Consider the following 14728-nt stretch of genomic DNA (forward strand, 5'->3'; position numbering starts at 1 on the left):
GAGTGCTGCAAAGATGACTAGTATGCTGTTGCTTTATCCATGCGAGCCATGGAACCTGACACACCAATATGATGTTCACAGAATTCACTTTATTGTCGGACCGGGCTAGCTTTATAGCAAAGCTGCCCTGTCCACGCGCCTTACAACAATGTGATTGGTTGTAACTCGTGTCATACAATAACATGATAGGCTGCATGTACTGTCCACGCGCTCTGCACGCATGTGTCCGGCGATTGCTCACTCATTATTACCTTCTAATGGTGCTCCTTTAGTCTCTTTTGTCTCTGGCTTCACCTCTCAGCCAGGCTGGCGACAACCCCATCCCCCTGGGGCGGGGGGGGGGGGCTCTGCCACTACAGTATGTCTGCAGGCTGTATTCAGAGCAGGATTTTAGACAAAACACGGGATGTTGTTAGATCCTTTGGAAAGCTTTGAGAGGAAACCATAGGCCTATGGAGAGATGGGGGTATTCCTGGGCTGATTTCTGATGAATAAGCTGTCCCAGCAGCTCCCTGTCCCTTGCACTTCCCAGCTGGTGACTTAAAGAGCTGTACAGGTGGCATCAGAAGTCAGTTCCTTACCAGTTCTGAGTTCTTGCCATTTGCCCCGCTGACTGCTACACTCATTTTGCCTCACAGTCTGGCCTTGTGGAGTTTCCTCTCTTCTGCCATTCCTCCTCTGGATGAATCCTTCCCCTCTTTTCAGGGACAATTCAATCAACTTGGAGTTAGCAAAGAAATTTTTTACCACTTTGCTCAAATACCGACTGCCTCTATGTTCTGCCTTCTTAGACAAGCTTTTGTAACCCACATTATTTCTAACATGTTATGATACATTGCAAAATTTGCCTTGCTGCAATATCAGCAAGAATATTACTTGTGTAGTCATGACAGATGAGGGGTCAGAAGAGAAGGAACTCTTTCTGAATTTTGAGACAAACACCCGATCAGCCATCAAAATCAATAGCCTGTTAATTAGTCTGACTTGGTGAGTTTACCACCATAGTGACTGGGATCTGTGAAGTGTCTGAAGATGAAGCATAGCTCAGGCTTCAAGTACCTTAATTAAACCCACAAATTTGTTCATTTTTACCTGCTTGAAGTTTATTTTAATCCAACTTCTAACTTCCCTTTGTAGCCCACAGGTAGGTGGGCTTGTAGGGTAACAAGACAAATACATGCTGGGACCACCATGTAGCAACATCTTTTATAAGAAAAAAAAATAATAATCACCTTAATCAATTGCTAGTGAAGTATTTTATATAACTAACCTGTTTCCAAGCCTTTCAGGTACTGGGATATAATAAAATATTATCAAGTGCTGGACTAATTAACAAAGACCACCATGTCCATACTAGACAAAGACACTGCCCGATAGCAAGACATCCAAAGCCATTTGATGTAGCCCTACAGCACGACACAAAACAAAATTACCGCAGTGCATGCAAGCTTATGCTTGGAAATCACAAGCATGACAGCTGAAAACACTAATCAGATGTCGAGGGTTAAGATTGCGGGGTGACAATCAAACCCTGGCAGATGTGTTGTTAACCTCCTCTCCCTCCCCACTTCCCCCTTTTGCCCCTCCCTCTCCCCCCTTCCCACTCAGGACAGGCGATCGGGAGGGAAAGAAGGACAGAGAGAAGAGAGTTGGAAAAGTTAAAGATGTTTTACTAATGCTACTAATAAGAATAGAGAAAATAATACAAAATATACAAAACCAATCTTGTAAGTCTCAGCAACTGCAGAGCCAGCACCCAAAGTCCTGGATTAGGCTCTGTAGCCAACCGGAGCTGGATTCAGTCTCTCACTAGGCCTCAGTTCGCAGGGACGACCAGCAAGGTCCTCTCCTGATGTCAGCCATGAGGAAAAAAGGGAAAAAAGGGAAAAAGGCACGAGATCCTCGTGATCTCCCACTTTTATATGAAGTATTCACGTGAATGGAATGTTATACACCGTTGGTCAGTCTCTCGGTCATCAGTTTTCTCGTCGCCCCTCTCGCGAGATGTCCATCCGTGCTTATCAATAAGCTTACATTCCATTGCTAGGTTTAACCAAAACATGTGTTGGGTTCTCCAGGAAAATGCAGCTAACATGAAGGCTTTAGCTGACAGGCAAATTCACTAAAAGAGAAACTTGTTTTTAACAAAACCAGGACATCAGACTAGCTTGGAAGGTGAGGAGAGAAAGATTTTCTCTATGCTGTTGCATTTTGCAGAGCCTTGCTCTGGAACTTTTTGGCCATCAGCAGCACAGACAAGTTTTCGTTCACACTTTCCAGCCTGCAGCTGTCAATTTGAAGACAACTCAAGACCTTAGCTTGTAGAAGCTGTTTAAATATCACTCTGCTGTGGCAGTGTAAGGGAAAAAATGTACAAAGCTGAGACCTAAAGTCTTCCAAATCAATGTATTACAACAGCTGCTGGCAACTCATACAAAAACATTTGTACAGTGCCCCTCTGTGTGTCCCAATAAATCAAAATTATTTTAATTATTCAACTGAAATATCACATGAGAATTTGGATGAAGTTCAATGACGTTGCCCATATTAAAAATAATCAGCTTATACTTGTAATACTAAGACCACTATACCTGACCTGATGTACTGAGGTATGCTGAAAAAAAAATCACTGTGTGCCAAGGGACACTGTCTTATTTCAATGAGTTTGGAAATTATTGCCCCTTATCTGGATATTGAATGGTATAAGTAAAAGTGAAGTGAAATGCCAAGTGAAAATGGCTCTTCTATTCTAGGCTAAGGACAAGGGCTTAACCTACTCAAAGGCAGCTGAGTTTGTAGTCAAACCATTATGTAATGCTTGCATGAACTGATCAGGCAGCTCTGCCATATAATTGCTCCATAGGCTGCCTCAAAATCTTTTTAGGATTTAGGGTTCTTTTGGAGCCAACTCAACCCCTCTCTGGTCATCTGACTGTGTCCCCAGGCAGGAACATGGGTTGCACTGCGGAGAGGACGGTCTTAGCCCCACTTCATTGTGCTCAGGAGTGCAGAGCTTTGGGATGTGTGTGCCTATGTGAATGAACAGCTATTCCCATTTTGGGACAGCTAAAGTGAATATAGCAGTGATTCTGCTGTAGGAAATCATTCCTTCTCCTAGAGACCAATCCACCCAGATGAGACATGGCCCTGTAGACAAGATATGATTGGATAACCATCAAGATTCAATTTCTAACTGTGCTGCAGATTTCCTGTCTGGAGCTTGGCTAGGTTGTTCAGTCAGTTCAGGCATCATGTTAATTTCCCATGGTTTTTAGTATGGATGTAGTACTCTCCATATTCACAGAGGAATTCTGTGAGTAAATACATTAAGTGCCTGTGTGGTTCTCAGATGCTATGGGGAAAAGAAGAAAAAGGTTATACAAACCACCATGTAAATTCAGTGTTCAGGACTGGGCTTTACTTTGTAAAGCAAGGCTATACTAGTGGGTACTTCAAAGCCATCCTAATAGATGTTTGTTATGAAACACCCTCCTCTGCAAATTAAGTGTCCTGTCTACTGGTAGGCAACAGCTAAGAGTGAGAAACACAATGAAATATGTTGATAGCAGGACTTGACATGAGAAACTGGCAACAGAGAAACTACACTAATGCACCCTGTTGCCTGCAGTTGCTGCAGAGAACTGAGAATTTGTTAATTCATGTTGTTTGGCTCTGTAGATTTGGTGTCAAGACTTGACAAAAAGAAAGGTGCAATGAAAAACAAGTTACTTTAGGTTGGAGACTGGTATTCTATTAATAAAAGGTACCAGGTTGTCTATTGACACCTCACTGGTATTTGGATTCAGTAAAAGTATTTAATGCAAAAAGCATTTAGATGTAGCTGATGTCAGGGGGGGAGAAGGTTTCAGCCTTATAAAATAGCTGCATATATACCAGCCACGTCCACCGAGTGCACTGACAAACCTCACCTTGACCAATCTCACCTGGGGCCCACACCCTCTGCCCATGGGCCCCAGTTTCTGCCTAGGCTGCATTGCAGGTGCGCCTGCTTCCAGCTGCGGTACAGCTGTGGACATGTCTGGCCGTGGACCAACATCCCTGCCTGGCCTCAGGACTGTGGCTCTGCCTGGACACATGCTGGGCGGTGTCTGACCTTGGGTCTGCTCACCTGGCTTGATCCTGAACCCCCCTCCTGGCCTCAGCCCATCCTCATCCTTGTCCCCAAGGAAGTGCTCAGTGCCTGGGTTTGAGGCAGCCCCACTGCCCCCAGCCAACTCTGCTCCCAACTGGAGGGGGTCCCTGCCTAGACTGAAGCTCCTGAGTGAACCCCTCACTGGGAGGGCTTCGGGGCTCTCCAGGGGTCATCTGAGATTTCCCGTTTCCCCTCCCCAGTAAGCCAGCCAAGCCTCTGGGGCTACTCAGGGTCTGCTTGAGCCCCGCACCTGGCTCCAATCAATCACCCCCACCATGTCCCTTTCCCATTTCCTTGTCCCTGCCCCGGCTCCGTGTCCCCTGAAATGCCCTCTACACCCCACAGCAATTAAATCACTCTTCAGCAAGTCCCATCTGAGCCAAGGGGTGGGAGGAAACATCCTTCTGGGGAGGACCTGCCGTCAGAGCGCTGAGGGCAGGGGTGGCTTTGCTGGAGGCCTCCCCTGCCTCATTCCTGCCCTCAGGACCCATCTCAGCTCAGGCCATGGCCCCCAGTCACTGCCTGAGGTGTGACCATGTCCTGTCACACTGCAGCTGTGCCAAGTCATGGACCTCACCGACCCAGACTCTGAACCACAGGCTGATGACCCAGCTTGACTTCGTCACTGTGGACAGGCTGGCAGTGACTGGCCAGTGTCTGACCCTGGTCTCTGTCACTAGTCCAGACCCTGCCCTCAGAGCTGTCTCCTCACCATGGCCTCATCTGGCAATCTTCTCAGCTGACCCTGGCTGTCACCCCCATACTTGCCCTGCCATCTGTGCTGTTGGCTCCTGGCTCACCAGCCCTCCCTGCACCCCTGACAGTGTCCCTGGTACCACCAAGAGGAGGAACTACAGCCTGTTAACAGCATGATCTTCTGGGATTTTGATCCTTACGGTTGAGTTAGTGCAGCACAAATAGAGTTGATACAAGAACAGGAGCCAGGAACCTCTCCACTCTAGAAGCACCCTATATAGGCACAGCAAAGTCAAGCCTACGTGTCCTCCTGCGTTGAGCCAAATGTTCACTTAAGCAACAAATCCACAGAACAAATTGGAACTGTGACAATTATCCATGGGCTAGAGAGCATAGCAGCTTCAGCAGCCCTGCAGCTCTATAGAGACTGTGTTGTCCAGCCTACATTGCTCTGCACAGGTGTTATCCAAATTGTCTCATGGAGCCACAGTGTTCTCCATGGAACAGCATGGACTTACTCTTCGTGCCTTGCTTCTCTACCTTTCATATGGGCAATCACAATCATGGATACATTCTTTCATATTTCTCACTGATCTGAGAATACGAAATTTAGCAGTTTCATAATAATGATAATAAACCCAAATATTTCCAGGTTGTTCACAGAAATCGTGTATGGGAATAACGAACCAGGGAGATAAAGTGAGGGGAAGTAACCTTGGAAGGGAACAGCTGAAATAGATACCAAGTAATTTCCAGCTCTGGTATTTAACTTTAGTGAGAAAAACAGAGGAGTGTTGACACCAGCTCCAAAGGTTATGCCATAGTTGCCTTAAACAGGTAATAATTAGGGAAAAGTCCAAAACATGGATACATATTCTTACATGTTCTCTGGTTGCTACATCAATTCCTAGTGGTGCTAAGGCCTGCAAACAAACATTGAAGACTTGCTTCTGTTTTTTATTTCCCAACTGAGTTACTTAACAGCATAAAGGACGGAATAAGAGTTACTTCAGCTTACTGTTTTCTACTTAATTTATAGAATATGTAACGCATGTTATAAAACCTTTTATTGATTTCTTTTATGCTCTCTCTGCTCCACAGGCAATGTAAAGAATTACATATCAGGCTGTGTGGAGCAGTAAAGAAATGCACATACTAAACATCACGGGTTTTAACAGTGCTGCTAAGTATGGCATGTTGGGAGCACAAGTTCTGAAATGAACTTCCAATTTCACTGGAAAACACACAGTTAAAGAAAAAAAAGATTGTTCATATTTCATAATAAATGTTTACTGCCTTCCTCATGCAGGCACTACAGTCCTTTTGCATATTTAAAGAAAAACTATTTATTTAAACTGAAGGGAATACAGGTGCAGAATGTGTGTCAAGGTCCTGTAGCAAATACATTTAATAATACTCTGAATAACTAGTTCAACCTGAACTCTGAATATATGAAGGAACAATGTCAACATCATACTACAGTACTGGCTGGATTCACTGTATTATTATTGAAATGAAAAAAAAAAAAACAACCCTCTCCAACCTTTGAAATTATTGTATGTCCCATCTGGACGTACATAACCTCATCTGGAAAAGTTGGCTCCTCAATCCACAAGGGTTTAAACTCAGCAGGTTTAGTGATCAACTCTCTTACTCCGTTTATTTCCCATAGTTGCTTTGCATCCAGCATCTGGGGATAAGGGAAATAAGAACCAAATACACTGAAGGATTCTATTGACTTTTTTTTTTTTTTTCCTGTCAAACTCTCATAAAAAGAGCTGCAAAACTGATATGAAGTGGTAGAAATTCAGGAAATAGAAAGGAAATGAAAAGCTGGAATTGCCATTCGGAGTATATTGTACCTTTGGCCACACTTACACTGAGTTGCAATGACTACAGCCATATCTAGACTAGGTTTGAACTGAGCAGATCAGGAGCTGTAGGAAGTAGAGCAGAGTCTTCTGTGGGAATGAATATATCTTGGCAACATTTACTTGAGCAAAGTACCCTGAAACAAGGACATGTCTGCCTGAAATATTCAGCAGGAAAGCTTCTTGACAAAAAAAAATGCAGTAGTTTAAATAAGATGAGTGTCTCAAGCACCACTTCTCTCCCACACAAGGGAGAATTTTTCTCCCTAAAAGAGGTGGAACATCTGAAAATGGCACCACAGTTCCTCTGCAGGCCCTTCAGGTCGTTTCCATCCTGTATTCAGAGTTCCTGGTTCAGCATTTGATGTGATGTGGCATCTTGTGAAAGCCCCGTGCTGCATTGCAAGCACCTGGAGCAGGTCAGCAGCTGTGGCATGTCAGGGGACACATTGGGCAAAGAATCCAGCCCATAGCAATCAAGAGAGTAACAATTCCAAATCAAAATGTGTGACTTCCATCTAATTATTCCTTTTCATTCAAATATTTTCATTTGAAAAACTTTTTTCCCAGTTTATTTTTGGCCAAACATTGGTGAAAAAATATTAACGGGCTTTCCCCTGGAAGCCTCCTTGGATATAAAAGGCACTTTAAATCTTCTAGAAGACAGTCCTGGAAGTGGAGTTCCCCAACAGGCTTGAATGGAAGTTCTGGTACAAAAATAAAGGATAAAATTATTAGTAATACACCTACTTTGATCACATCCAATATTGCTCTTTGTCAATATATGTCAACATTTGTTGCCATCATTATTCAGAATTTGAAGAAGAAAGAAAAAATATTTGTCAAGGAACGTGCCTAATAAAAGATATTTCATCTAATGGTTTTAAATAGAAAAAAACCTTGGTATAGAAGCAAAAAGCGAAGTTCACCATTATTTTGTCTCATATAAATCTTCATCTGCAAATATCATCCTGCAGACCTGCACCCACTTTTACTTTTAACGTAGTTGCATATTTGGAACAAGATATAGATCACTTCTGAATGATTAATGTGGCAGTAAACTGGAATCCATAAACCAGAATTTACAATTTCAGCACCACTGTCTTACAGAAAGAACTTATTACTTCCCCTCCCTTGTGAGTAAGCTTCATCCTATTCTGAAAATAAAACAGCAATGTTTTTTTCATAAATCAATGGAAATACGTTTATCTTCATTTGTGATCAGCCCTCAACTTTGCCATACCATTACGGTTCTCCCGCAATGCAGCATTATGTAGTAGTAGAAGGTGGAAATACCTGAGACAGATACAGAAGCAAAGTCATTGCTGCCTACATCACAGACCTGGAAAAGTTAGACTAGGTCTAGTCCCTCTGTTCAAAGCATAAAACACAGAAGAAAAAATTGAAATTGGGTCCAACTTTTTGAAGCATCCTGTATTTCTATATACAAAGGCATATATTTCCCAGAAGATAAACCCCAGCTGAATTAACTAAAGCCGACACAGATAAACTATCCAAAGTTTCCACAATATTTCACAGAAAGCCAAGCACAGCAGCTCTGTCTGGCAATAAGAGTGCTGCTTTATGAAGGAAGCCTAGGGCCCTCTGCTGCTGGCAGTTTCAGCATATCCCTCAAAGCTACGGCAACAGAAGTTCTAGAAGAAATGGGCAATTATAAAACTTTGGATGTTCATGTTGTCTGTGAAGGAGTCATCCCCATTTTTCATCTATGAAATTAATGCAGGTTAAGGGCACTGTGCTTCTGAACATAGCTATCCAAGTATCTGATTTTGTGTGTTTTCATTAACTCTCTTAGTGATCAGACTTTTGGTTGATTCATATCACTCTCTTGAGATTTCCTATGTGTGTAACCGCCTTGCACCCATGTAAATGCACTGTTCTACACAATATACCACCATAAAGAGACTTCAGTTTCTACCTTAATACGTTATTCTCGATGCTCATATTCCTTGGGCATATCCTTGACCACAGAAGTACTGTAACTCTGCCTTGCTGGGAAAATTACTTAAATGGTATTTAAATTGCTTAAAAAAGTATTTAGATGGCATTAAAAGCAGGTCCAACTGCTTTTCACCTCCCAAAGTGTAAGCAATGCAATGTTACATTTTTACTGCATCCAGAAAAACTTCTAAGTGTTTAGGAGTATGCAGTGAGAATCAATCATCATCTATTAGCATTTCCTCACTTCACATACCATTTAAAATCTTACTGCTATAAGACTGATCATTCAAACCTGTTTTAACTGCTGGTTCGAACACCCCAGTTGGGCACAGGATCTTGGATAAGCTGGATATCCATGCTCCAACATTTGGAGTTCTGAAGCAGATGAGGATGGTTTCAAGTTAGGCTGTTTTATTTTGTTAAATAGTGAATCAATGAATGTTCTTTGGGGAAACTGAAGGAGTGGAGGTGTTTGTTTTGACTTATTTTTTCCCTTGAATGCCACATTTTTAACCAATTAGTTCAGTTTTGCTGAATAAGCCCTTCCCTCTTCTCTCTAGCTATTTCATTGCAAGAGAACTGTAAACCAGGCGAATCCTTGGAGGAAGCAAAGAACAGCACAATCTCCTTGCTAATCCAGCATAGAGATCTATATGGGAAAAAATCACCAATGTAGCACAAACTGGGCAGCTGATTTTGCATTCCTGGAACAGGTGAGAAGATGTTAGCAAACAACAGGCTTCTTCTCACACAGTCCCCTTCCCATTCCCTTTTCCCAAGCAGGTCATTTTTGAGTAATTACACTGAACAACAACTTCTCCTCACCCTCCAGATTTCTTCATTACAGTTGCCATTCCAACTGGTCTTAGTCTCACAGGCTGGTGGTGTATTCCCAACAGAACTACTCCCACCAAAAGTGACAAGATAAGGATTAGGAAGATGGAGGGTACCAAAGTCCAGCTTTAAAGGAAAGATGACGCACCATAAGCTTCTTCATCTGTTAGCACTTCAGTAACATATGTGAAATCCATGCAGAATAGCAATTGTTTGGCAGCCTTATTCAAAGATGACATATAAAATAAAAAAGCATAGAGTAGTAAAACAGTATAATGAAAAAAAGATTAAGAAGTGCAAGTCATTTGAGGAATTGTTGTCAATCTTTTCCCTATTTCTTTGAAGCAAGCAGGGAGTTGAGACAGCAGATACTCTAAACCTTCCCTCTGCAAACTACCTCATCAGCCTGTGTTGCACTGCCAAGCGTGTGAATGTGTGCCTAATTTCATGGCTGTGAGTAGTTGATAATAAGCCTTTTTCAGCTTCCTTTTAAACTCTATCCATGCAGGAGTAAAAAATTACACAGGAAAGCCAAGTCACACTTTCCAGCTGTCAAACTAAGATAGGGAAGCACCCCTGTTGTCACACCTCCTGCTCTCAGGAAAAACAAACAAACAACACAAAGCCAAAAGCAAAAACCAAACAAACAAAAACCCCAAACCCATTTATTTTAGACCAGGATCTTGCAGATATCAAAACGGAACATAACTCCTCCCAAATGACTGATCACTCAATAAGTCAACAACCGAGGCCCAAGGATTTGCTAGCAGACAATATGCAGTTCACACTTAGTTTTTAGTGTTCAGTAGTAAGTTTAGCTTCCAGTAAGGAGTTATTTTTGGTAAAAAAAGTCCCCAGCAATAAAAAAAGAAAGTAAATCAACCTCCCAGTTGTCCAAACTTGAAGAGAAGCAGCTGCTTTGCTAAATCATAAACAAAGACCTACCCATTAAAGCACAATCTAAGTACTCAGTTTCCTACTAGCAGTAGACATCAGTTCCCACTTCCAGCTATGACACTAGAGCCAGACATGACAAGCTATACAATTTCCCTGGAAGAGGGGCTGGTTTGCATCTCTGCATAAGGGTAGACACATGAAGAGGGTGTGTTGGGATGGAAGGACACCTCCAAGTAGAAAGTAACACCCACGACCAGGGAAACAGCTTCTCTCTGGAATGAGTTATAAGACCTTTTTAATTCAGACACTACCTAAACCCCATACTCTCTTAATACAATTAAACCCAAGAATGTCCAGGTTGGAAATAGAGCAAGATTTCCTTACCATGTTGGCTAGTAGCTTCCACAGAAACTAAAAAGCAAACCACATTAAATAAATGGAACCACATGGATGCCATAAAACAGATAACATGCAGGTGTTTTTTTCTTCGTGAGGAAGTGTCATGAAGTGCAATTATGTTTACATTTGGCACACAAAATTAATTACTGACACCAAAGCAATGTGTTTCTCAACCCCAAGCATGAACATTTGATAGTTTCCACTGAGAATCATTAAGGATTGAGCATCCTACTTGGTTTCATTATGGAAGCAATATTGGTGTGGTGATTATTAAAAAGGGGTGAAAAAAACCCCACGTCACACCAGCTATATGACATGGTGAGCTTCCCTCCAGCCCCTTCCCTTGCTGGAAATCACCATTATAAAATAAGCAAAGACCAATTTCTGCCTGCCAAGGCCTAAATGGTTACCTCGTATACAGGTGTGTAGAAATTGTGACTGTTGTTTGGTAGAATTCTGTAATACACAAGGACATGTAGGCTTTATCCTCTATATTTTTCTGTTTTATTACAGATTACCACAAACACTATGAAAATCACACTAGCAAACATATCTATGATTAAAAGAGCATATATGAAAAAATAGATATCAAGCTATTACGAATTACCATCAGCAATCGATAATATAGTATCAATCAATACTACAGTACGTCTTTAATGAAGTAAACTTATCAACAATATAGCCGTAGATATATTTGTGATAGATTACTTATATGAATATATATAGTATTGATATGGAGAAAATTAGATTTCAGAAGAAGCCCAACTATCCCAAAAGGGGGAACAAACCAATCTCAAAGAGAGACCAAATGATCCTCAAAGGAGGGAAAGACAGACGGAGTGAATAAGACAACAGGCAGAGTCCCACTTCCAAAATGAACCTTGTTTCATCCAGATATCCATGGGGACAGTCCAAGAGGTCATAGAAAGTTCATGCAGGATTCAACCAGGAAGTTCTCAGAAAGGCTCTGTATTTGTTAAAAATTAAGTCTTTTTTATATCACAGATACATAAGAGGGAGTAGGACATTGAACAGTCAATAGGTGCTGTTAGTTTCTATTTTTCACCTGTAACAACCAATAGATGATGCTGTTTTCTATTCCAAGAAACTTTACCTTTTCAGACTGGTTTTCACCTTTTCAGATGATAAATTGCTGTTATGGTCTCCCGTTTTGAGCTGATCGGCAGTATCTGTGGTTGTCTCTGGTTTCTAGGTAGCCCGGATGCACTTTTCAAGGATGTTTTTTTACAGTTCACAGGGCTGGTCCCCAGACTTACAATTCCAGGCTGTCAGCCCTTTCTCTATCAGTATTTTTAAGCAGATAGTATCTATTTTTCAGTAATTTCCCCTTCTAATCAGGCCACCTTTATGGCAGCTCACATCACTGCCTGAATAGGTTATTTTTAATATAGAGTAACGTGCTAAGTGTATAAGATTTAGCTTCCAGATCAACAGCATATTCAGTAGGAAGTGGCTAAAAGATTAAAATCTCAGATTAACCTCTCCAAGCAAAAAAGATGAAATAAAGAGAAGGGCATACAGTGAAACATTGGATAAGCAGGCAAAAGAATATTGTATTTCAGAAGTGCCAGAGTTCCCACAAAATGACTCTGAAATGTTCTGACCATTTCCATCACTAAAAACTGTGCTGTTGCTACGGTTTTCCACCCTGCAAAAATGAAGCATATGCAGAGACTTCAAGAACTCAGTGATGCCTGTGCTTTATTTGATATTTTAAAGAAAATGTATGTATAAATTGCTGCAAAATCAAGACCAGATGTAAAAATGAGGGCAACCAGGAACAGGGAATCTCTCTGAATTAATGAGGGTTCTTATGCTGGGATCCCATGAGCTTTACCTTTCCCTCTCGCTTGGCCCACAGAGCACTCAGGACAGCAGCTATGGCCAAGTGCACAGCGCCCTTCTCTGGTCCAGTCTGTTCAGAAAACAATTGGATTCACCAGTGTCATCCACAGTGACTGATGTCTCCGTTTCTGTTAAACGATATTTTGTTCACCAGAGATGAAAAGACAGCACTGCTGATAACACAGTGAGGGGAAAGGTCACTGATACTGGAAAAAAAAAAAAAGAGGAAAATATATTGGTTAAAACTTTAAAAAGAAGTAGATGCTGAAATGCACAACTTGGATCAAATTACCATCTGAAAATCGCTGAGTGGTCACTTTCACATTGGCTTGTCTTAGCAACAGATATGTTCTCAATTTTCAAGAATAAAAATGGAAATAGTTTGTGAAAATGCACAACTTGTGTGTTTGTTATGGTCCTTTTCACAACAGCACCCCAATGTGCCATACCCAGCAGTTGCCCGTCAGTGGCGATCTCTCCGTAGAAGCCTCCAAAGTTGTTGACAATGTCTCCCATGTCTCTATTGACCATGTGAATAAAGGAAGCCTTGATAGCACATATGACTGCAAAGCATAGCAGAATTTACTGCCAAATGCCTGCAACAGAATGACTGTGATCCCTTTCCTCAGCTGCTTCTTTGAGAAGTAACGTTTTCTGACAGTCTGTGAATTTGAAGTATAAGCGTGAAACCATTCACCTTGCACCCAGATCTGGGTAGCTAGTGTATATTTAGCTGCATGGCCATGTTTCATCTTATACTTGCCTGTTTCCAGATGCTGATCCCTTCCTCAATAAAATTCATGTTACAATGGTCTTTCAAGATGAAGAGTTGCTCCTGTATCACCTCCCTACTCCACAGAAGAAGAAAACGGCAGCCCTAAACCAAGTTCCCAAGACTCAGGGCTGAGGTTGAACTCTGTGTTTTTTCCAGTCTTACATACCATCATTCAACATCAACATGTATTCCCAGCAAGGGTTTTTGTTAGGGTAAATAACACACAAACCATGTCTAGCAAACTGCAGAGTGTCAAGGAAAGGACAGACAGTATGAAGCTTTGTGCCAACCATCGTTTTCTTTAGTAGCATGAAATAAAGAGACTCTTAAGAAATATGAGACTATGATTCCAATTCCATGAGGTCTCCTCTCTTCAGGAGACTTGCTTGAGATCTGAGAAACCATTTTTTGAACCTCAGCTTTTTGAAACCTTTTTGTGTGATTTTGGGCAAGACACTTTACTTGTCTGTGTTTCAGTTCCTCTGACATTCCCACCTGCAGCGTGGAAAGAACATCCCATCCCACTTTCCTTGAATGTGATGAATCATGTACTACAGTGGCTGAGGTCATTTAGGTATCTAGGCAGGTTGTACCAAGCACGTTTCCCTCGTGAAGACATAAGAGTGTTCAGCATCTTATAACAGGCCAGGTGATACAGACTCCAGTCTTGGCCTGACTAAAGAAAATGGTGAATCCTTAAAGAAGCCTAAAATAACTGAGTGTGTGCTTGCCAAATTGCTAAGTGATTTTACAAAAAGGTAGTTGTTTCTATGAGAAAAAATTGCAAAGGTAGACTGAAGGAGGAAAAGGCGTGATATCATCAAGCCACAGGTTTTGTGGGTGTTCAGCTGATTGCTTAGAGTTTTTTGACACATTCAGCAGTGTCAGTGAAAAATCAGACGAGTGGCAAAGAAGGAATTGCTCATTTTGTGGTCTAGAGCACTGATGGACTGGAAGGGCACTAGAAGTCCCTTCCAAAGCTCTGCTGCAAACCAGTTAATCATGGAAGCTACATCTGGTACAAGACGGAAGCAACAACAACCGCAGAGGAACTGACACGTACTCCTCGGGCACTGCTTGTAAAACACCATCGCAGTTGTGTCCTGTCGTAACAAACTGCTTTGCCTAATGAAAGCCTCCTGCTCGCCTGGCTGTGTGTATCATGGTGTCCATCATGTGGCAGCCCAGCAAGCTGGTGAAGCAGATGCTGCTGATGGTCACTGCCATGCCCTGGGTGGTTGGGGCCAGATCTCGGAGGCTGAGGTCAAGTGCGTA

General features: G+C 42.0%; 1 protein-coding gene across 1 annotated transcript; it reads right to left on the reverse strand.

Annotated features, from left to right (window-relative positions):
• Positions 1-2196: 2196 nt before the first annotated feature.
• On the reverse strand, positions 2197-13638 carry ENOSF1 (enolase superfamily member 1). Its single transcript, XM_071805498.1, has 8 exons — positions 13620-13638; positions 13123-13241; positions 12671-12748; positions 10798-10824; positions 9665-9737; positions 8975-9057; positions 6393-6539; positions 2197-2379 (listed from the first exon to the last, which is right to left on the reverse strand). The coding sequence occupies exons 1-8, from the start codon at positions 13636-13638 to the stop codon at positions 2197-2199; spliced, it is 729 nt and encodes a 242-aa protein (XP_071661599.1).
• Between the last annotated feature and the right edge of the window lie 1090 nt (positions 13639-14728).

Source organism: Patagioenas fasciata, chromosome 2, assembly GCF_037038585.1.
Source record: "Patagioenas fasciata isolate bPatFas1 chromosome 2, bPatFas1.hap1, whole genome shotgun sequence".
Classification (NCBI taxonomy): domain Eukaryota; kingdom Metazoa; phylum Chordata; class Aves; order Columbiformes; family Columbidae; genus Patagioenas; species Patagioenas fasciata.